Source organism: Mesoplodon densirostris, chromosome 12, assembly GCF_025265405.1.
Source record: "Mesoplodon densirostris isolate mMesDen1 chromosome 12, mMesDen1 primary haplotype, whole genome shotgun sequence".
Lineage (NCBI taxonomy): Eukaryota > Metazoa > Chordata > Mammalia > Artiodactyla > Ziphiidae > Mesoplodon > Mesoplodon densirostris.
The window spans coordinates 31083641-31105456 of record NC_082672.1 but is presented as its reverse complement, the minus strand read 5'-3'; the positions used below and the strand labels follow the sequence as shown (position 1 = coordinate 31105456).

At 36.3% G+C, this 21816-nt stretch overlaps 3 protein-coding genes across 3 annotated transcripts; 2 read left to right on the top strand and 1 right to left on the bottom strand.

Moving 5' to 3' along the window:
* Positions 1-4539: 4539 nt before the first annotated feature.
* Positions 4540-5595, top strand: TAAR9 (trace amine associated receptor 9). Its single transcript, XM_060114528.1, is given in 4 exon segments — positions 4540-4797; positions 4799-4945; positions 4947-5186; positions 5188-5595. Coding segments are annotated over 4 exon segments (1053 nt in total).
* A 3335-nt stretch (positions 5596-8930) lies between these two features.
* On the top strand, positions 8931-9957 carry LOC132500332 (trace amine-associated receptor 6-like). Its single transcript, XM_060115306.1, is given in 3 exon segments — positions 8931-8951; positions 8954-9734; positions 9737-9957. Coding segments are annotated over 3 exon segments (1023 nt in total).
* A 9842-nt stretch (positions 9958-19799) lies between these two features.
* On the bottom strand, positions 19800-20819 carry LOC132500376 (trace amine-associated receptor 1). The gene has a single exon (XM_060115386.1). It carries the CDS (start codon positions 20817-20819, stop codon positions 19800-19802), a length of 1020 nt encoding a protein of 339 aa, XP_059971369.1.
* Between the last annotated feature and the right edge of the window lie 997 nt (positions 20820-21816).

Genomic DNA, 21816 nt, shown 5'->3' with positions numbered 1-21816 from the left:
TTCCAAGTTTTGGTTTGAGTGCTCCTGGCTCACAAACTGTCTTTTGATGTGGGCACAATAAACTTTTATTAATCACTACTTTCGTGATTTGTTGTTGCTTTTATTGATACTCCTGCTATTTCTGAACGTTTGAGAAGAAGCTCCAAAAGTTAATATTCACAATGTCTGGAATACAACCCAAAATTATCCAACATACAAAAAACTAGGAAAATGGGACACATTCTTAAGAAAGAAGAAAATCAGTTGAGACCAACCCTGAGATGACAAACATGAACTAGGAGATAAGGAGGTCAAGGCAGTTGTTATAACTACCCTCAATGAAGTAAAACAAAATGTGCTACCCATGAATGAAACATGGGAAATCTCAGCAGAGAACTGAAAGCAATAAAACACCAAATGAAAATTCTAGAAATGACAAAAATATAGTATTTGAAATAAAAGATTGCTAGAGGGGTTTAGCCAAAGGGAAGTTACAGGGAAAATAGTAGTGAAGTTGGAGATAGTTCATGAGATATTATCCAATATTAAGAAGAGAGAGGGAAAAAAAGATTGGAAAAAAGAATGTGGCCTCAGAGAATTGTTAGATAATATCCAGTGGTTTAACATAGTGTAACTGCAGCCCTAGAAAGACAAGAGTAAGATTGCTGTCAGGAGCAGAAACAAGTATGTGAAAAAATAACAGCCAAATATTTCTCCCCATGCCACTTTAGGATTTCCGAATTTCTAAAAATTGAGGTTCTGAATAATTAAGTACTACTCTTTGAGTATGAGTTTTTCTAAACCTGAGGTCTGTGTTTTCCCCCCTCAGCCCCACCGAGGACTGTGTCCTTAATTACCCCACTATTCTGCCTTAATCATAGGTGCTCACTAAATTAAAAAATAAACTTTGAAAAGCAAAACAAAATAATCAATACTATTTTCAGGGCAAGAAGTCCAGTTTTGCTAGACAAAATAACCTAAATAAAGCTTGTATGGTGAAAAAGCTCTCAAAATTAAAGTGCCGTGATAGGTCTTTTTTGTTTTGTCCCTTTAGCATAGGCCTAATCTGCCCAATACAGTTGCAACTAGCCACATGTGGCTACTTTAACTTAAATTTGTTAAAATTAAATTGAATTAAAAATCAGTGAGAAACCCCATTTCAAGTGTTCAATAACCACATGTGAACAGTGGCTGTCATATTGGACAGTGCAGATTATAGAATGTTTCTTTCATCACAGAAAGTTTTATTGGATAGCTAGCTCTGGGCTAGACTATATGTGATTCAACTCAATAAACTAACAAGAGCATTGAATCAACAAGGACATGAAACCTTGTTTCCTCTGATCTAAAGCTTCAAAACTTGTCCAAGAATATTTTAGGGAATCATTAAGACTCTTAAGCAAATGTTAAAAATCTAAGGTAACAATATGGACCTGATACTTGGCATATATTTTCTTTGGCATCCCTCCTCTTAGGGACTCACTGTGTTCCTGTGTTGTCCTCTGACTGCTTTATGTTTCAGGGCCACCCAACAAACACTTCTTTTCTGAACCTTCTGTTGTACAATGAACACGTCCAGTTTATCAGTCTCTATGCTAGGCAAGAATGGATTGTCTATGGATATAATGTGATACTAGATATGAAAAATATTCTACTACATTGCCCCTCACAGTAAAATACACTTTCCAGAGAGCTCTTAAAGATGATGCTTTGCTAAGAATTTCCAGCATCATGGAAAGACAAAAAGAGTTTAAAGGAGCTATTTATCACATCTTGCCAAGGAGGACTGGTGGTATTACTGTGTCTGTGCTCTTCCTAATTAATCATTTATATCTGTAGAAAATAGTTCTGTTGCATTGGTTAAACTCTATTTCAAAATGCTTTATCTAGACTCTTATCAAAATTCCCCTCCCCTCCCACCAGATTTAGCATCCATTGACGATTCACTCTGAATCAATATTATTGTGATGGTTCCAAAATTATGATGCTCCAACTCCAGTACCCCCTCCATATGTATCAGTTGCACTTGGTATTCTACTATAATAAAGAGCCCTTCTTTATCTACCTACTGATCTATCTATCTATCTACAATCATCTCTCTCTCTTTCTTTTTCTCTTTAATTAATATGGTGTCACAGTTTCTCATTTTTTTCTAATAGTTTATAATTTGTTTTTACTCTCCCTAATTATTTTAGCACTCAAATTGTCCCATATTTGGCCAGTGGGAACCCACTCATGCTGTAACAGCATCCTTATGAAAGTGCTCCAACATTAAAAAAAAAGTGTCTGATATAAAAATATATTCCAGTTTCATCCTGTACTTTCCCCGTCCCATGGCTTGGATGAATCATTTCTTTGAGAAACTCTAGTTCCTTTTACGGGTGTAAAATATTAAGCACCAAGATGTGGGTCTTAGGAGTGCTCATCTCTCCTCAAGTGTCTGCTTCTAGGGAAGGGTAAGATTTGAGACACTCTGTAAGACTGAAGCCTGCTATTTTAGGGCCCAAGTGGAAAGACCTGAGGAAGGGGTCTCTCTCCTTTTGCACAACAGCAGCATTACCAGTGAAGTGGGGAGCCTAAAGCTTGGGGAGATAAGCAGCCTTTACATAGACACTCAGACTCTAAGGCAGGATACCATCTATGGTGGCAGTGTGAAATTTCTTTAGCCAGCTCTAGAATAAGACAAGAGATGTGGTGGACTTTATCTGGAGAGCTGGGGCAGAAGAAGAAAATATGGGGTGTCAAATGGTCTTTTTATTGGGTAAACTGACTGGTGAGCACATGGATGCACCCACCTTGGGAATCTCAGGAGTAACTGGGAGATGCTCTCTAAGGAGGAGACTTAGATTTATGCCATTAAGCCAGTAAGGGCTTAAATAAGTATAAACTTGAGGAATAAAAATAAAAATAAGGGGCTTCCCTGGTGACGCAGTGGTTGAGAATCTGCCTGCTGACGCAGGGGACACGGGTTCGAGCCCTAGTCTGGGAAGATCCCACATGCTGCGGAGCAACTAGGCCCGTGCGCCACAGCTACTGAGCCTGCGCACGTCTGGAGCCCGTGATCCACAACAAGAGAGGCCACGACAATGAGAGGCCCATGCACCGCGATGAAGAGTGGCCCCCCTTCGCCGCAACTAGAGAAAGCCCTTGCACAGAAACGAAGACCCAACACAGCCAAAAAAAAAAAAAAAAAAAAAAAGTAAAAATGAGTTGATTTAAAATTCATGGACTAGTAAATCCTGAAAGTACCACAGGCGTATATATACACATACCACACATACACAAACATTTAAAATTCACAGATTAACAAAGCCTATTTACTAGAGAGTATAGATATATAGATAAAAGATACACAGGTGTGTTCACATAGCCTTTTTTTGAGAACCTGCACTTTCAATAGAGGACAGAGCTCTGGTACTGGATAATGGCAATACAAGTAGTCTAGTCTCTAGTTCAATTAAGATATAGATGCAAGGTTGTACATTTTCATGGTTAAATGAAGTAAAAAAATAATTAGTCACTATTGTTTGGTGAGCTCTGTAAAGTGTTTGAAGACTGTATTCCTCACTATAAAAACAAACAAACACCGGGAGAAACCAAGTTGGTCATTACTTGAATTTTGGAGGACTTAGTATGAATCCATTCCCACCAGAGACATGGCTAATCTAGAACCTCCCTCCCCACCCTGCCCCAAGATCATCCCGGGTGTTGCCCACTCCTCTGTGGTAGGTTTAAAAATATACTGTTTTTTAAGGATGGGAAGGTAAGGGGCTAGGTGAGTTATTGCTTATTTTAATCAATCTTACTGATTTTAGACATCTAAAACTGGCTAGTAGCAGGGAAAATACTTACACACTGGTTATATATTAGTATCAATCTGGTAAGAATCGTTCTCCAAATCATCTTAAGCTATCCAGACCATGAAGGAATACAAAAAGAAAACCCCATAAACTCTGAAAATATAAGCAATAGAAGAAATCTATTCCCCAAATAAGTTTAACAAGCTATTATGAGTAAATGTTTCCTCAGTCTTTACAGTCTATACTATAGGGATTTTTGAGGCTATAAATTGAAGAAGATGTAATTTATTTCTTCCTTCTTCAAAGAATGAAGTACAGTTTATCATTACTGCTGAAATGACTACTTAGGGGTGATAGCTTAGTAAATAAAACAGCCTTTGGTAGTTTAATTAGTTCTCAACTCAGGTGGTTCCAGGCAAGATTTCAAAAGGTAAAGTAAAACAAAAAAAGGATTTTCTAGTGATTAGCTAATTACATTTTATAAAACATATCATTGGACTAAGTATGTTGACTATAATTTTAATGACTTTCTGCAACAAGTTTTCACTCTAAATATATTAAAAACTTGGGAATACTTTTTGGAAAGACCAAGAGGTTATAGTTAATATGCCCCTCAAAATGGGAGAAAAGTTACTAGCTTTCATTTTAACTAGAAATTGTTTTCCTCTTACAGAAGCTTTTGAAATTGCCATCTTCTTCTTGTTTTAAATTGCTGAAATAGGGAATTTGAGAACCTTGAAATCATTCAAACAAGAAGGCAATGGTGAAAAATTTCTCCCAAGCTGAAGCTGTGGAACTCTGCTACAAGAACGTGAATGGGTCCTGTCTTAAGATTCCTTACTCAGCAGGTCCTCAGGCAATTCTGTGTGCAGTCCTCAGATTAGGGGCCCGGCTGGCTGTGTTTGGAAACTTATTGGTCATTATTGCTATTCTTCACTTCAAACAGCTGCACACATCTACAAAGTTTCTGATCGCATCCCTGGCCTGTGTGGACTTCTTGGTGGGAGTGACTGTGATGCCCTTTTAGCACAGTGAGGTCTCTGGAGAGCTGCTGGTACTTTGGGGAGAGTTACTGTAAATTTCATACATGTTTTGATAATTCCTTCTGTTTTGCTTCTTTATTTCACTTATGCTGTATCTCTATTGACCGATATTTTGCTGTTACTTGATCCTCTGACCTACCCAACCAAGTTTACTGACTTGGTTTCAGGAATGTGCATTGTTCTCTCTTGGTTCTTTTCTGTCACATATAGTTTTTCTGTCTTTCACACAGGGGTCCATGAGGAAGGGGTTGAGGACCTAGTAGTTGCTCTCACCTGTGTAGGAGGCTGTCCGGCTTCAATGAATCAAAATTGGGTTCTAATTTGTTTTCTTTTATTCTTTATACCCACTGTTGCCATGGTGTTTGTTTATATACAGTAAGGTATTTTTGGTGGCTAAATATCAGGCCAGGAAGATAGAAAGTACAGCCAGCCAAGTTCAGTCCTCCTCAGAGAGTTATAAGGAAAGAGTGGCAAAGAGAGAGAGAAAAGCTGCTAAAACCTTGGGTATTGCTATGGCAGCTTTTCTGGTCTCTTGGCTTCCATACATTATTGATGCTATAATTGACGCTCATATGAATTTTATAACTCCTCCTTATGTTTATGAGATTTTAGTGTGATGTGTTTATTATAATTCAGCTATGAACCCCTTGATATATGCTTTCCTTTATCCATGGTTTTGGAAGGCAATAAAACTTATTGCAAGTGGCAAAGTCTTAAGAAGTGATTCATCAACAATTAATTTATTCTCTGAGGAAACAGATGTATATCGGTAAGATTACTGCAGGGACTTTAATGTGGGGGCTTCCCTGGTGGCGCAGTGGTTGAGAGTCCGCCTGCCGATGCAGGGGACACGGGTTCATGCCCCGGTCCGGGAAGATCCCACATGCCGCGGAGCGGCTGGGCCCGTGAGCCATGGCCGCTGAGCCTGTGCGTCTGGAGCCTGTGCTCCGCAACGGGAGAGGCCGCTACAGTGAGAGACCCGCGTACCGCAAAAAAAAACAAAAACAAACAAAAAAAAAAAAACTAATGTGGATTAAGGTCAAGTGCAAAATTAAACACTTGGATCTAGAGAGGCAAGTGTAATCATTTGCCAACTAGGAGGATATTAACACTCAGCGGTTAGTTGTTCTAAAACATTTGTTTTCTTCATACATTTTGACATTTTTTTAGCATTTAGAAATAAATGAATCGGATTTGCTGATTATTTTCCATTTCGTATTCTTTTATGCTTTTCTGATTCTCTACCTTTGCGTCTGAAATTTCTCATTGTTTCTTCAAATAATTTGAATTTTGTAGATCCTTCTATCCTTGTTACCAATGTTTATTTGTCCAAAATGTATATAGGGGAAAACAAACCCTTGCCTAACTTGAAGGTGGATTTTGGGGGGACAAAAATCTTCTTCCAAAGTATACTTGGTTTGAGAAGTAAATACAAGGTTATAAATTCCTGAAGCTTTTGTTAATCTACAAGGACTTTAGAAAAAGCTGCAATGGAAATTTCCCAGTGAATCAAACATTGAAAAACACTGAAGCTCTTGTGTTTTCCAAACCCTGGTGATGCCTCCTCTCCATTTTACAGACACTGTGTTCAAAGAACATGTACAGTGATTATATGATTACACTGCATTTTACTTTTGGAGGACATAATTTATTATGGTCAAATGAGCATATGGACAAAGAGATGGTTTCTGTACTGCTTTTCTTTAGCAATCTGAAGTAAAATAAGAATTTTATAAAAAGGCTAATTCAAATTAACATTTTTTTCACTTTTGAGTTCGTTCTTTGTACTAGACACTGTATTTGGCATTGGAAATGTAAAACTGAATGACCCAAATATAACCAAGAATTATTTCAAATTAGCAAGTACCCAAACTGGTATTGTAGACTCTAGGAAGAGCTTCAGTTTTCTCATCTGATAATTTCTTAGTCACATGAATTTTAATTCATTTTAATTAAACATATACATTGAGTGTTTAAGATAGAGTAAAAATTTGAAAAAAACTAATAATAGGGTGATTTGCCTTTTCAAGTCTTCGAATCACAGCCTTAAATCTTTGTTTATGTAGCTAGCTGATTTTCACAGACTATTCTGTAGCAAACTTTTTTTTTTTTTTTTTTTTTTGGCCACGCTGCATGGCTTGTGGGATCTTAGTTCTCTGACCAGGGATCAAACCCAGCCCATGGCAGTGAAAGCGCCAAGTCCTAACCACTGGACTGCCAGGGAATTCCCTGTAACAAACTTGTTTCATGAAATGAGAAGAAGAGATCACTAAGTAAATAGAGTTACATAAACATTATGTGTTATATGTTTTATTAATGAACCAGTTTGGAAATACTTTACACAAGATTAAGCTGTTTCACATTTGTGCATTAATACCTTTCAAATAGAGCTGACAGTATTTAGGAGAAGAAAAGGTAAAGGTAAAAGAGGATGAAAGGTATTTGCAGCAGAATACCTGTGTGGTTCAGACCATGATGTCATGGAACAGGTCTACTGGTCACCTTTCAAAAGAGCACAGTTAAGGTGTCCCACACTCACTCCCCAAGAAGCGTCCCTTTGACGGTGAGTCAGGATTGTTGTCTTCATAGAAATGTGTGTTCCTTCCATAATTGCAAGTGTAAACTGACACTGACACACATAAATAATAAGGAAAACCATTTGGGGGACTTAAAATATATATACACTCTTCTGTTCACTTGCACTATGTAGAGTGTAATCTTTAGATGAACTGATTGCAGAAATAAATACTGTCCAGTGATGTTTTTGAGCTCTTATTCACATCCATAAGTGAAGAATACACTGCAAATGTACTCTTTATTTTTCTACTTTCCTAGACATTCTTCATAAATGAAGTCTTTTGATTAATAACACACACTTGTTATTTTTCCCCCAGACTATCTAGATGATTACTACAGCACCACTCCTTTCTTCTACATCTCATTTATTTATACAAATATATTAACTTCTTGGCTAGCTGAATACCAAATTGCTGCAGAGCCATGAATATATTTGGAACAAGACACACTGAAGATGGAAGTAGGCAATTACTACAAAGATATAATTAATCCACTCATGCCCAGGTTGTAGACTTCATAAATACTATGTCTCTCACATATATATACTATATTAAAAATATATGTTTATTTTTATTAATAAAATACACATTTATTTTAAAATATTACTGAATGCATAATTGCTCTTGTCCATCATGTATTTTTCTCAACTGGTTGCTACTAAAAGTACAGCTGCTACTTTAAAAACGTATTGTGTATTTTTAAAAAATACTGAAATGGAGTGTTCAGACATAGAAAATTACAGAACAGTTGCTGTCATTTGCCTCAGTGTTGGTTGGGATTAGAGCAAATTTATTAATTAGTGGCAAGGCTGTGAATAATTCTTCAATAACAAACTACAAAGACAGAATAGACCATCATTAACACCTAGGTCCTCTTGGAGAACTACCAGTGTCACTGGGCATTGCTGTTACAGCATTTCTTCATTTGTTACTGATGTCATAATTGATGCTTACCTGAATTTCACAGATTTCCCATGTGTTTACAACCTTTGAAGGTGCTATGTTTATTTTTCTTCAGCTATAATGCTCTTGACTTATGTTTTCACTCTTCTTTTTTGACACATGACAACCTACTTAAATATCAGTCTTGAAGAATGATTCTTCAGTATTACATTTGCACTTGAAAAAAGCAGGAACAGGTGACTTCTTAAATTTGGAATTATTACATGTGATTATCCATTGCAAGGAAGAAACTCACAGGTGTAAATGACCAGGTATTTAAATTTCTTCAATTATTCAGATAATGTGATTTCTGGAGTGATGAAAAATCATAGAAGATTTGCTTAGAGTTACCTATCTGTGAGATTTAGACATAGTTACAGAAATAATTATGTAAACACAGAAAGAATACATTTCTAAGTTTAAAAAATTCTTTTAATTACTCTTCATAACAAAATGGGAAATGGATGTAACATGAGGTAACTTTTAAAAGTAGTACTCAAGTATGCAGTTTTATTTTATATTTTTAATTTCCAGAATTGAAAACCATTTTTCTGAAGGCAGCAACACAGCAGGCATCAAACTGCAGAACCATGACTAGCAACCTTTCCCAACTGATATTGTACAGCTCTGCTATGAGAATGTGAATAGACCTTGTATTAAAACCCGCTACTTGTCTGGATCTCGGGTGATTCTGTACGCAGTGTTTGGCTTTGGGTCTTTATTGGCTGGATTCGGAAACTTCTTGGTGATGACTTCAGTTCTTTATTTCAAGCAGGTGCATCCTCCAGCCAATTTCTTGATCAACTCTTTGGCCTGCGCTGACTTTCTGGCGGGCGTGACTGTGATGCGCTTCAGCACGGTCAGGTCCGTGGAGAGCTGCTGGTACTTTGGAGCCAGATTTTGTGCCCTTTACAGCTGCTGTGATGTGGCATTTTGTTACTCTTCCCTCTTCCACTTGAGCTTCATCTCCACTGAAAGGCACATTGCTGTTACTGACCCTCTGGTCTATCCCACCAAGTTCACAGTGTCTGTGTCAGGGATATACATCAGCATCTCCTGGATCCTGCCCTTTACTTACAGTGGTGTCGACTTCTACACAGGTGCCTATGATGATGGGCTAGAAGAATTATCTAGTGCCCTCAACTGTATAGGAGGTTGTCAGACAGTTGTAAATCAAAACTGGATGTTGATAGATTTTCTATTCTTCTTTATAACCACCCTTGTTGCAATGATTCTCTATGACAATATTTTTCTTGTGGCTAGACAACAGGCTAAAATGATTGAAAATACTGGTGGCAAGACAGAATCATCATCAGACAGTTATAAATCCAGAGTAGCCAAGAAAGCAGCTAAAGCCCTGGGTATCACGGTCATAACATTTATGATTTAATGGTTACATATAGTACTGGATCATTAATTGATGCCTTTATGGGTTTCCCAACCCCTGCCTATATTTATGAGATTTGGTGTAGGTGGGCTTATTATAATTCAGCCATGAACCCCTTGCTTTATGCTTTATTTTACCCATGGTTTAAGAAAGCCATCAAAGTTTTTGTGAGTGGTCGGGTTTTCAAGAACAGTTCTGCAAGCATGAATTTGTTCTCTGAAAAAATATAAGCCATTGGATTGCGGAAGTTGAAGATATCTTTACATTTTCCAAATGAAATGAGTTTTTTAAAAAGCAAGTAAGATTGTTAATGAAGAGTAAACAAATTGCTTTTCAGATTTAATCAAGTAAGTCAATGATTTTCAGTCTTGTTACTTCTCTAAAAATATTTGAGTAATAAATGTTAAATACTTGTTAAACCGTTGCAGAGCTTAGCATACCCCACTCCCTACAGACACTCCCCGTCCTTTTCTTTTTTATTCCACTGACTCTTCCCTTTGTAACCTGAAAACCTCTTTGCTGTCTTTGATTTCCATTCCTCTCTTCCTTACAATTTGTTCTACTCACTTCCAAGTTGTCAAAAATTTCTGTGATTCGCTTTCATCGGGCTGTTGCTTTCTTTTTTTTTGTAATGAAACTTATCAAACTGACCAATATTAAAGGAGAGTTCATCGACCATAAAAATTAATTTCTAAATAAGGCTAAATTTCATATTGATGATTTGAAAATTTTGAAATTGACCTGGTGATATTTTTGTAATTTCCCAATAATTATGACATGAAATACAGTGCTTGAGAATGACCCACTAAATTGGGGAGGAGAAATGGTACCTCAATTTCAGGAGCATCACCTTTATACTTTACCTTCTTGGTGATGTGAACATCCTTGAGCATTTGATAGAAATATATTTACTAACTAATGGTTGACACAATGGTAATATTTTCTAGTTTCCTCAAATCTGTGCACTTTCCTGCTCTGTCAGTTACTTCTCTCTTTCAGGCCTCCCGTACCTGTCTTACATTTTCTACCAAACTTAACCTTTTTTTTTTCACTTTCAAAAGTTTCTTTGTTCCATGTTCCCTGGTAATGTCATGTATTCCTTGTCTTTCTTTGGACTCGATTTACTTTCATTTTCTGCGTGTTGTTTCTTGGCTTCTGGTATTTCTGGAAATCCTAAAGGTCTCTAGCCCTACACATCAGCCATTTCAGGCTCAATGCGAGTCTCATACTTTACATTTTGAGGAATATTTTGTAAATGTGGGAAAAGTCATGAGCAAATGGTACAATTCCTCCAATAGTAATTATCCTTTTATGTAATAGTCTTCTCAGTCCATGAGGTTTTTTGTTTTACCTTCCAGTCTTGATAGTGGGCAATTTTCTGTTATGTTTTTCCTATAAACTATTGTGAGTTTATACATTGTCTGTGATAAAAATGACACTGTTACTTAAGTTATTAGGAAAAAGTGGATAATGTAGAAATATTGATGTTGTATAAAACTTTCTGAAAAATTCTTAAGCATCTTGCTTCATGCAGTTCATAAAATCAAAACTGATTTCTTCTAGATGTTAAAAAGCTAAAAGATAACATAGCTTTCATAGTTTTTATTGGTGGAATCATAACAGAAAATCCATATAGATTCATGCACTAAATTTAAATTTTTAAACTTTAAAAGAAAACAAACCCATGTGAAGGAAGAAAAGGCAAACTTGGAAACTATTGGCAACATATATGATGAAGAAAGGATTAGTAGATTTAAAAATGTAAAAGCATTTTACAAAACAGTAAGATAGAGACAAACATTCTGCTAAACAAATAAATATTCAGTTTTACAGAAGTATGGCTAATAAATACATGAAAATGTCAAATGTTCAAATAATCAAAAATACTAATAAAAGTGTAATAGAGCTTCATATCTCAAATTGGCAAACTTTAGAGGGATCAATAATATCTGATATTAATTAGAGTGTGGGAAATTGAGCACTCTCGTGAGAGTTGAGCATGCTCATATACATCTAGGGAAAATATAATTTAGTATCTTCTTTCTGAGGGGGATTAAGATATTTATGTAAAATTTTAAATCATGCATGTCATTTGACACTCTAATTCTATTTATGGCAATTAATCCTAAGAAAAGAGTCAGGCAAAGAAACAAAGATGACAGGGACATGCATTTAATATCTCTTAATTATTAACTGGAAAAAACCTAGACCAATATGGGATAAATTAAGGAAATATGATCCACCTGTGCAATAAAATGTTACAAAGCCGAGAAAAAAAGCTAAGAAGTTCTGTATCAATTGACATGAAAAGACAACCACAATGTATTTTTTGACTAAAATCAAAACAAAACCAGAAAACTCTGACCCAGCTTATAAAACAGCATATGTAATATGGCCCCCATATATGCATATACTTCTATGTGCTTTTACAAAGTCTAACTTTATGTAGAATGGACAGTATGTGTATACAGCAGGAGGGGGGGCATTTAATTTGTAATTCAGCTCTATAATTTTAATGTTTGTGGAGAAATAAGTATAATTAAAATTGATATTAACAATATACTTCTCTCTTCTCATCTGTACATTGAGGTTAGGTTTATGTGTTTATTTCTTTTATTTCAGCAGACTATCTTTTCAGTATGTGTCTCTGGTATATTTTTTTCTTACTGAATGAAACTAAATAATACCTGCATGGGAAGAGTTCAGAGACTACATCTTAAAGAGATTTAAATATCTTAGGAATTACATCTTAGTGTTGTTAAAGTGCTTAAAAATATTTTTTTGTTGCAGTACTTTAAGATCCTCCAACTCTTCCTCTCTAATATTAATCAGGAGCTGTATTCAGGGGCTATGGACGCTACCAAGCGTCATTCCTCTAACTTCTATTTGTGCTTTATTTCTGCTCTTTATGTCATTACTTGAAAAGTGATAAACTGCAATGGTAGACGTGTTGGGTAAACGATGTAGGGAGATGCCATCTTCTAATATAGGAAGGCAGTGTCCCTAGAGAAACTTTGCACGGGGGTTTGAATCAGAAAGTGCTGAGGACAGGACTTCCCTGGTGGCACATTTGTTAAGAATCCGCCTGCCATTGCAGGGGACACTGGTTAGATCCCTGGTCTGGGGAGATCCCACATGCCACAGAGCAACTAAGCCCGTAGTTCAGTCACAACTACTGAAGCCCGCGTGCCTAGAGCCCATGCTCCACAACAAGAGAAGCCACCACAGTGAGAAGCCCACACATGGCAATGAAGAGTAGCCTCCGCTCGCTGCAACTATAGAAAGCCTGTGCACAGCAACGAAGACCCAACGCAGCCAAAAATAAATAAATAAATAAATAAAAATTTAAGTATGATTATTAAAAAAAAAATCAAAAAACCTCTCAGTGGTGGCCACGGAGAGGATCAGGAAGTTGGTTGGGGAGTGGAGCTGCTTGAAATGGGCAATGGAAGGTTGCCCAGCATGGTCATCACTGTGGCACCGATCATGAAAATGTACATGGCACAGGCACTCAGCCCAGACTTCACATTTCTAGGGCATGAATTGTTCATCAAAGCAAAGCAAAATTGTATTTCTGGGGGGTTCCAAAGGTCCGTTGAATTCATTGACTTTGTCTTGTGGGTATTATGAGTCTTTTGCAGAAATACTGTGTTCCTCTCTTTCCTGTGAAAGAAAGAGGAAAAAGCAGTAAAAATCGTTGGCTGTGCAAATTTTCAGAGCGGCCCAGCTAGCGCATTTTCCATCTAAGGATGAACTCGCTACTGACCAGGAGCACTGCTTCCCAACTTTAATGTGCATATGAATCACCTAGACGTCTTCTCAAAGCACAGATCCTAATTCTGGTGTGGGGGCTGAGAATTTGCATTTCTCAGCGGCTCTTGGGAGATGCCAATGCTTTTAGTCTAAGGAGCATCCCTTGACTAAAGAGGGACTAAAGACAACTGAATGAATATTGTTACCCATCCTCTAAATAACCCAATTAAAACCATCTAAGTAGTCCGGGTAAATGCATGTTCTTATTGTATCAATGTGTAGCCCTTACTCAGGATTCCGAATCTGTAGGCAGATCAAGAATTTTCCCTGTCCCACTTGTGTGAATCAATTAGTTGGATATATCCCCTCCTGGGGAACTATTATTTAATGTTGGGCCTAAAACAATAATTGTGATCTAAAGATTGTGCTTTTTTTTTTCAATTTTTCATGTAGATATTTGGAAATGTTTGGATCTTGCCACTTAATACATACTCTTCAATTAAGGAAACATTTTTCTCTCCAATGTGAACAATATAGATTTTAGAATTTAGAGCAATATACATAAACTAAAAATATGCTAAAGCCTACAAGATTATACAGCAATCGCCTCACAAAAGGGGAAAATGTCTCAGATGATAGACTGTGTAATTCTCATGGGTTATCTCCTTTCATTTGGCAGCCGCATTCATTCATGAACTCAAATTCAGGTTGAGGTCATTTTGTTCACAGATTTTAAGTCTCACGTTGGCAACAAATTTGACGCATAGGGTGCTCATTGTTTAAGCAGTCGCCATATATAATGTATGCTATTGTCCTTAAAATGTGAAAATAATGGGGCTGACTCACCCAGAGTATGACATAGATTTGGTTTGTTTTTCCAGCGTTGGGACTGGATGTGTAACTCTGATGACCAATGGTAAGCATTAGTGAGATCTAAGGACAGGTCGGAGAATAGACTTTGGCCAGAGAAGAGATTAAATCTCACTGGTTCATTGGGAAAATAAACCCACAAGCCTGTCCTTGCCAGATTTACTTGGAAAAGATATTAATGAGAATGCATGTACCTTTGAAAATTATATTTACAGTATTTGCTACCATAGCTCAGCAATTTTTTCCAATGTGTATTATTTGAAATCTTAACATTATGGCACATTTTATTTGCTCTGGGTATAGTGATTTAATTTCTTAGATTAGTATTTTTCTTAAGATATATTTTGATTGGACCAATCAAATATTATACAATTGAGTTGAACTTGAGAAACCAAAACATAGAGAGTAAAATGTAAGAGGGACAAAGACCTATTCAACTGCTTTATAAACTGCAGAGTATCCATTTGGGAACACACAACACAAATTATTTGATTACTTATCACTTTGGTTCCTAAGCTCTCAAATACTGAATATAATGAAATCTTAAACACCTAATCACCTTCTTTAATTAATTAACTTTATTCTGCTTTTTATCTTCTTTACTTTCATGAATTAAATTTTTTAATTCTTTTAAAAATTATCTTGAAAGATAACTAAAACTTACCACAAAATAACTTGTGCATTTGTCACTGTATATCTATAGACATAGCATTCCTAATACAATATAGTATACTGTTCAATAATTCATGGTATAATTTTTGGAGTTTTAAGCTTCATTTTTGAAAATTTAATCCGTGAAAGGATATAATTTAACCTCTTAGGTTTGTAAAGTGAACTTTATTTATTTTATTTTATTTTTTTGGAAGACATGTGATGAAACAGCTGCTAGAAATTAATAGTATTATATCATGTTTGCGATGAATGGTTATGTATATTAAAGAACTGTTTAAAATTTAAGTATTAGATAAAGACAAAAGGATAGAATAAGACACACATTTATTTAAAAAGTTATTACATGGAAGATTTTTTAAGGTAATGTGGAAGATAATGAGCCTTTATCTTAAGCTTTTAGCCAAAAATTACAAAGTAAGTAAGCAAATGCAAATATGACTGCTGGTCTACTGCTTTGTTAAAAAAAGAAATTGTCATGACATTAAATGCACTTGGGATTTTGTTTGTTATGTAAAAACTTAGCAAAATAGAGATTCCTTTCCCTTGAAGATTCACCTCCAGAAAAGACACAGTTATTTTTTAATAATATAAAGTTAAACCCTCTATGACATCTCTCTTTTATCATGGGACATTGTTGTTATGCCTTTTTTAAATTTTTATCAATAACATTTCAACAACGGATCAAATTAATGTCAACACTGCAAACAATGACCTAATGAAAGCATAGAAAATTGTTTATTTATTAGGAGGCAAAAAGAAATATTTGCTAGCAATTCTGGAGAGGAGCAAAAATTGCATTATTTTTTAGTTCAAATTTCATTCTTTCAGAGAAGAAAATTACAGACAGGTAACAGACACAGAGACTCTGAAATAATGACTTTGGAAGTATAAAAATTTCTCAGAATTTCAAGGAAAAAACGAAAAAGAAATTACATAATAATTTTTCCTCAAGTATTAAATACCTAAAATTCTATGAATGCATATGTATTTTACTCAAATAAGAAGGAAAATATCCAACAAGCTCAATAATATATTGCAAATAAAGTGGAAAAAATTAGGAGAGAACTCATTATACTTGCTTTATCACAAAAGATTTTTCTCCTCTTACTGGTTACATAGCTCTAACACTCCACCTCTGAGACCATTTCTTTGAAAACAGTGATTTTATCTCGCTTTGCTATATCTCACTCAAACAATAATTTCCTAGGTAAGAGAGATAAGTTGTGAATTAGATGTAAGAAAGATTTGATGCGGGTCTTTCTATCATTGCCTCTTTAGAATTTTAGTGATTTTTAGAAATGATCCAGATTTGTTTTTACAGATCAGTATTTTAAGTTTGGTTCCTTTCAACATGAAATATACACATACATACATACATACATACGTACATCTGATTTTTTCCCTCTCTTAATATAGTCTCCTTTAGTTTATCAGAATTTGTTTGGCTAATTTGGTAATTTGGAGCTAAAATCACTGGAAGGTTATTATTTGTTGTGCTAGGTTTTCTTACCATGCAAATGAGCATTATGCTTCACCACTCTCTTCCCTGCTGATTTTCCCCCCAGGAAAGGCACTTAGGCCTGAGATCTTATTGGTAGGCTCATGGCAGGCTGTGTTGTCATCAGTATTTACACACAGAGTACACCTCCTGGGGCTGCTTTACCTATGTCCTGCTTTTGACAAGTGTCTTCTTTAACAACTTCAGTGTGCTGTCAGCAGCAACTGGTATCTGACCAGCCTCACTATCTTATCACTATCTTATCTGGCCTGTCTTCAGAAAGAATTCAGATGGGTCAGCCTAGCAAGAATCCTCCTTAACCCTGATATTTACTCTTAGTCATTTTCTATCCACTACCCACAACCCAGTTCATTGGGTATAAATCCTCACTTGACCTTGTTGGAGCTGAGGGCAATCTCTCTCCCTTACTACAAAAACCCTATTGCAGAAGTTTCCCTTGAATAAAGACTGTCTTACAGGCTTTAACATGCATCATGAATAATTTTTTTTCTCTCTAACACACACACACACACACACACACACACACACCATGAAGTTTTCAGAGTAAAGAATAGTTCAGAAGTAGAGCAACAAGTAAGACTTTTAAAAGCAGGAATAGGGCTTCCCTGGTGGCGCAGTGGTTGAGAGTCCGCCTGCCGATGCAGGGGACACGGGTTCATGCCCCGGTCCGGGAAGATCCTACATGCTGCGGAGCGGCTGGGCCCGTGAGCCATGGCCGCTGAGCCTGCGCGTCCGGAGCCTGTGCTCCGTAACGGGAGAGGCCACAACAGTGAGAGGCCCGCGTACTGCAAAAATAAAATAAAATAAAATAAAATAAAAGCAGGATTGGAGGGAAAGCCAAACATAGCAGAAGAATCACTGGACATGAAGCATCTGTCACCACTGAAGGGGGGCAATTCAAGTTTAATGTCTTTATCTGTGAAGGGAGAGGCATGATAGGGTTATGTTCATGGGCTTGTGAGACTCTTAGGAAGAAGGATCCCAGCAGTGTTTCTCACAACCTAATGTCTCTTCCTGGACACAGCCTAAAATGTTCACTTCAAGACTACCAGTCCGATGGGGTTAGTAAATATTCTTTGGTAAACATAAAAATACTCATGGGCTACCTATCATACGTTCATATTATGAACATTTGCTTTTCTACCAACAAGTACAGGGAGTAAAAACTGTAATGAGGGGAGTAGTCCTTATTGAATATTATGCTTCAAGACACAAGTTGACCCTATATATTTAAATTATATTATTAAATTATAGCTGGATCTAGGATTACTGTAATTTAATAGAATAATACTTGCAGTGATCTGAGGATGTGAGGTACATGCTTCAGGTCAAAATAATAACAGTGTCATTTTCAATACTTTATTCACTTTTGTAATGGCTTTTTTATGAATGTGTTTCAGGTAACACATTTGCAATTTCTGAATGGGAGCTAAATATTTTTCCTGACAGTATGTATTTAAGAGCTTTCAGAAACCATGGATTTAAAAAAGCCAGGAATGGGCTTCCCTGGTGGCACAGTGGTTGAGGGTCCGCCTGCCGATGCAGGGGACATGGGTTCGTGCCCTGGTCTGGGAGGATCCCATATGCCGTGGAGCGGCTGGGCCCGTGAGCCATGACCGCTGAGCCTGTGCGTCCGGAGCCTGTGCTCCACAACGGGAGAGGCCACAACAGTGAGAGACCCACATACCACAAAAAAAAAAAAAAGCCAGGAATGAGGGGATTGCAAGTAGAGTTGAAGTACCCAAGCCACACTAAAAATCAAGTACTATTATGGGAGTACAATAGTCTAGATATGGGTCGATCAAAACAGCAAAAAAACAAGGCAACCAGCTAGCTAGAAACACACCCATTACTATGCCCAGGGTCTTAGCTGCTTTCTGATCCTTTTTCTTAGATAAGTTTTTTTTTTTTTTTGATTTTTTGTGTTTTTTTTTTGTGGTACACGGGCCTCTCACTGTTGTGGCCTCTCCCATTGCAGAGCACATGCTCCGGACGCGCAGGCTCAGCGGCCGTGGCTCACGGGTCCAGCCTCTCCGCGGCATGTGGGATCTTTCCAGACCAAGGCACGAACCCGTGTCTCCTGCATCAGCAGGCGGACTCTCAACCACTGTGCCACCAGGGAAGCCCCAGAAAACTCTTAGTTAATACTAGTTTTGTTTGTCCCTTAATGATTAATTTCAAATTTTAGAGTTATGAGTAAATTACATACATAGAATAAATTAAGATTCTGTGTCAACAGAGGGTATAATACCGGACGAAACCAACTTTTTTCTTAGCAGCAAGAATTCTTTTGCTTGTGTTTGCTTTTGGCCTTTGTCATCTATTGTCACTGAATTGTGAGCATACATTATAAACAGTCTTTATGACTTTAATTTCTTCAATGATTGGAGCTGACCTGATGCCTCCCTGGTATGTTGCAGGCTTACCGTAAAACCTTACTGCCAAAAACACCTTTCTTGCTATAGGTGTTACTAACAGCGTAGGTAACAGGAATTAATTTCTATTGTTTGAAAAAAAGGAATCAAAATGAACTAAGTGGTCAACAATGGGAAAACGGTTAAAAAAAAAAGTTTTGTGCATCCATACAATGTAATATTATACAGTCACTAAAAAGTGAAGTTTTTAAGAATTTTGAATGATATGGTTCTTTCAGGAAGTGAGCTCTGAGTGATATTTTAATTTCATTTTGTTTCTAGGTGATATATTATTTTTATTTTTTACTTTATTTTCTAAATTTCCTACAAGTATGAAAATCAGAAAAAAAACATTTTTAAAATATAAAAATCGAATTTAAGAATTAGAATATATAAATAAGAATTAATGATAAATAGCAAATTATGTGTAAACAATTACTTAATAGTAACATTTAATGTATACTTTTAGTTGATTTTACAAAAAGGCACATATATTCAAGCAAATGAATGATGAATCTCTTCTAATTTGCATCCCCAAATGTAGCCTCTTAGTTTCCACCACTGAACAACTGAGTAAGGTACCACTGTCAATTTCATGGCAGTTCATGTAAGGGTGGGAGAAGTTCTTTAAAATATAAGTCCCTAAATTCTGGGCTTGTAAAGCTTCAATATGTATAATAAGAATGGAAAATAGGAAGTAAGGTATAAGCATCATATCTAACTACACAATCTTTGACCCTAATACTTGATAAAAGCCCCTGTAGCTGGTGCATGTGGGTGATATTATGTTGTGTTCATAAATATGATCACCAACTGTTTGGCAAAACAGTAAGGTCTAATAATTCTATGGATTTAATTCTAAAAATAATTTACATCTAGATGAATCTTTTTGGAAAATTTTACCAAATAGAATCATCTTCAGTGCTCTTCTGAACCAGGGATAGAAAAATGCATAAACCATTGGATTTAAAGTGGAATTCAAGTAGCCAAACCAAATCAATGCATCGTTCAGGATGGGTGGAATAGTATAGTCCAGGAAAGGATCCATGACTGTGCAGACAAAGAAAGGACACCAGCATGTTAAGAAAACCCCCATCACAATCCCTAAAGTCTTCGTAGCTTTCCTTTCTTTGCTTCGTGAAATTCCATTTTTCTCTTCCAACCCAATTCGAAACTTCTGATTTGCATCATTAATTGATCTTGCCTGCCCTTTCGCTATGAAATATATTCTACAATAGATGCATATCATAATAGAGCCAGGTATATAGAAAGAAGTCATAAAGGCCAGAACCCCAGATGTTTTGCTGAAGAAGACAGAGCAACACCCTATGCAGTGAATGTGTTTGTAATACGTCTCTTCAGCTCCTTTGAAGTTTAGCTCCAGAAAGATCATTCCAAATGCAAAAAGAGCAGGAATACTCCAACTAATGAAGATCATTACAAAAATAACCAAGATGTTGATCTTAGTTTTGTATCTCAGTGGGTCACACACAGCATAGTAACGGTCAATGGAAATGAAAGACAAATGAAAAATTGATGCTGAGCTCAGCATAATATCAGTGCTGGTGTGAATTTTGCAGAAGATTTCTCCAAAATACCAGCAGTGCTCAATGGATCTCACCATACTATAAGGCATGACCAGACACCCCAGCAGAAAGTCCACAGTAGCCATGGAATGAATGAGCCAATTAGTTGGGGTATGAAGTTCCTTGAAGTGTGATATAGAAATAATAACTATTAGATTGCCAACCACTGTGGTCAGAATTATGAGCACCATTAAACTGTACAGGGAAGCACGGACGTCATTTGACCAGCTGCTTTTCACACAGGAGATATTAATTATATTGTGGCAAAAGGACATCATTTCTGAGGGCTATGCACTAGTTATTATCTTTTCCTTTGTGTGTTGAGGAGTCTTTCTTCGAAATCCATGATCAGGTTAGAGTTCCTTCTTTTATTTCCATATATGTATCCCAGAAACCTGGGAGGAAAAAAGAAAGGAAATCATCAGCAATTTGATTCTTCTCACTTTTAATGCATTTACCTATTACTTCTTGCTGAAAAATGATTATTTTGGAAAGAGCTTTTATTTCCAAGTTTAGCTCAGTAATTCAGTTCTACAATTATTTTTAACATCTACTTGATGCTGCTCACTGTGCTGGAAATGCAAAGTTGAATTATTCGTTTGAAATGTATGATTCTGTAATTCTGTAATACTCAGCTAAATTCTCGAATTTACAATACATTTTTCAATACATGTACAATACATATTATGTGTAATATATAATACATTGTATAATTATGTATTATAAATATAAAAAGAGGGGGAGAGAGAGAGTTTGGAGGAAGAATGTAAATTCTGGCTATCAATGAACAACCTGTCACCATATTGTGAAAATGCTGGAAAATAACAACAAGTCTTAGAATTCCAGGAGTTTACCCTCCTCTTTGGTTCTTATTCCCTCTGGGCTGACAGTTTAGGTCAAGACCACATAGAAATCAAAACATATCCAAAACTAGAATTGGAGGAATAAGATATTTAGGAACTAAAATTCATATTTTAGTAAATTTGAATTATCTCTCCCCCTAATCCCTTTCTGCCTTCTCTTCTCAGGAGGAAACATATTCATATCAAGTACATCTGTAAGATTTATCTCAATAAACACCCAGGCCCACTTTATGACAGAACAAATTGCAGACTAAATCTATTTATATTATCTGAACTCTGTAATATTTGAATTATAATTAAAATTTTGCTAAAAGAATGATGGAGTTTTTACTATGAAATTTGTGTTCACTCAACTAAACTATCATTTAGAGTTATAAATCTTCTACTCGGACTTTTTTTCTCGCTATTTCCC

What these genes read in the sequence shown, in the direction of transcription:
- LOC132500376 (XM_060115386.1), bottom strand. Translation starts at nt 20,819, where the DNA reads ATGATGTCCTTTTGCCACAATATAATTAATATCTCCTGTGTGAAAAGC.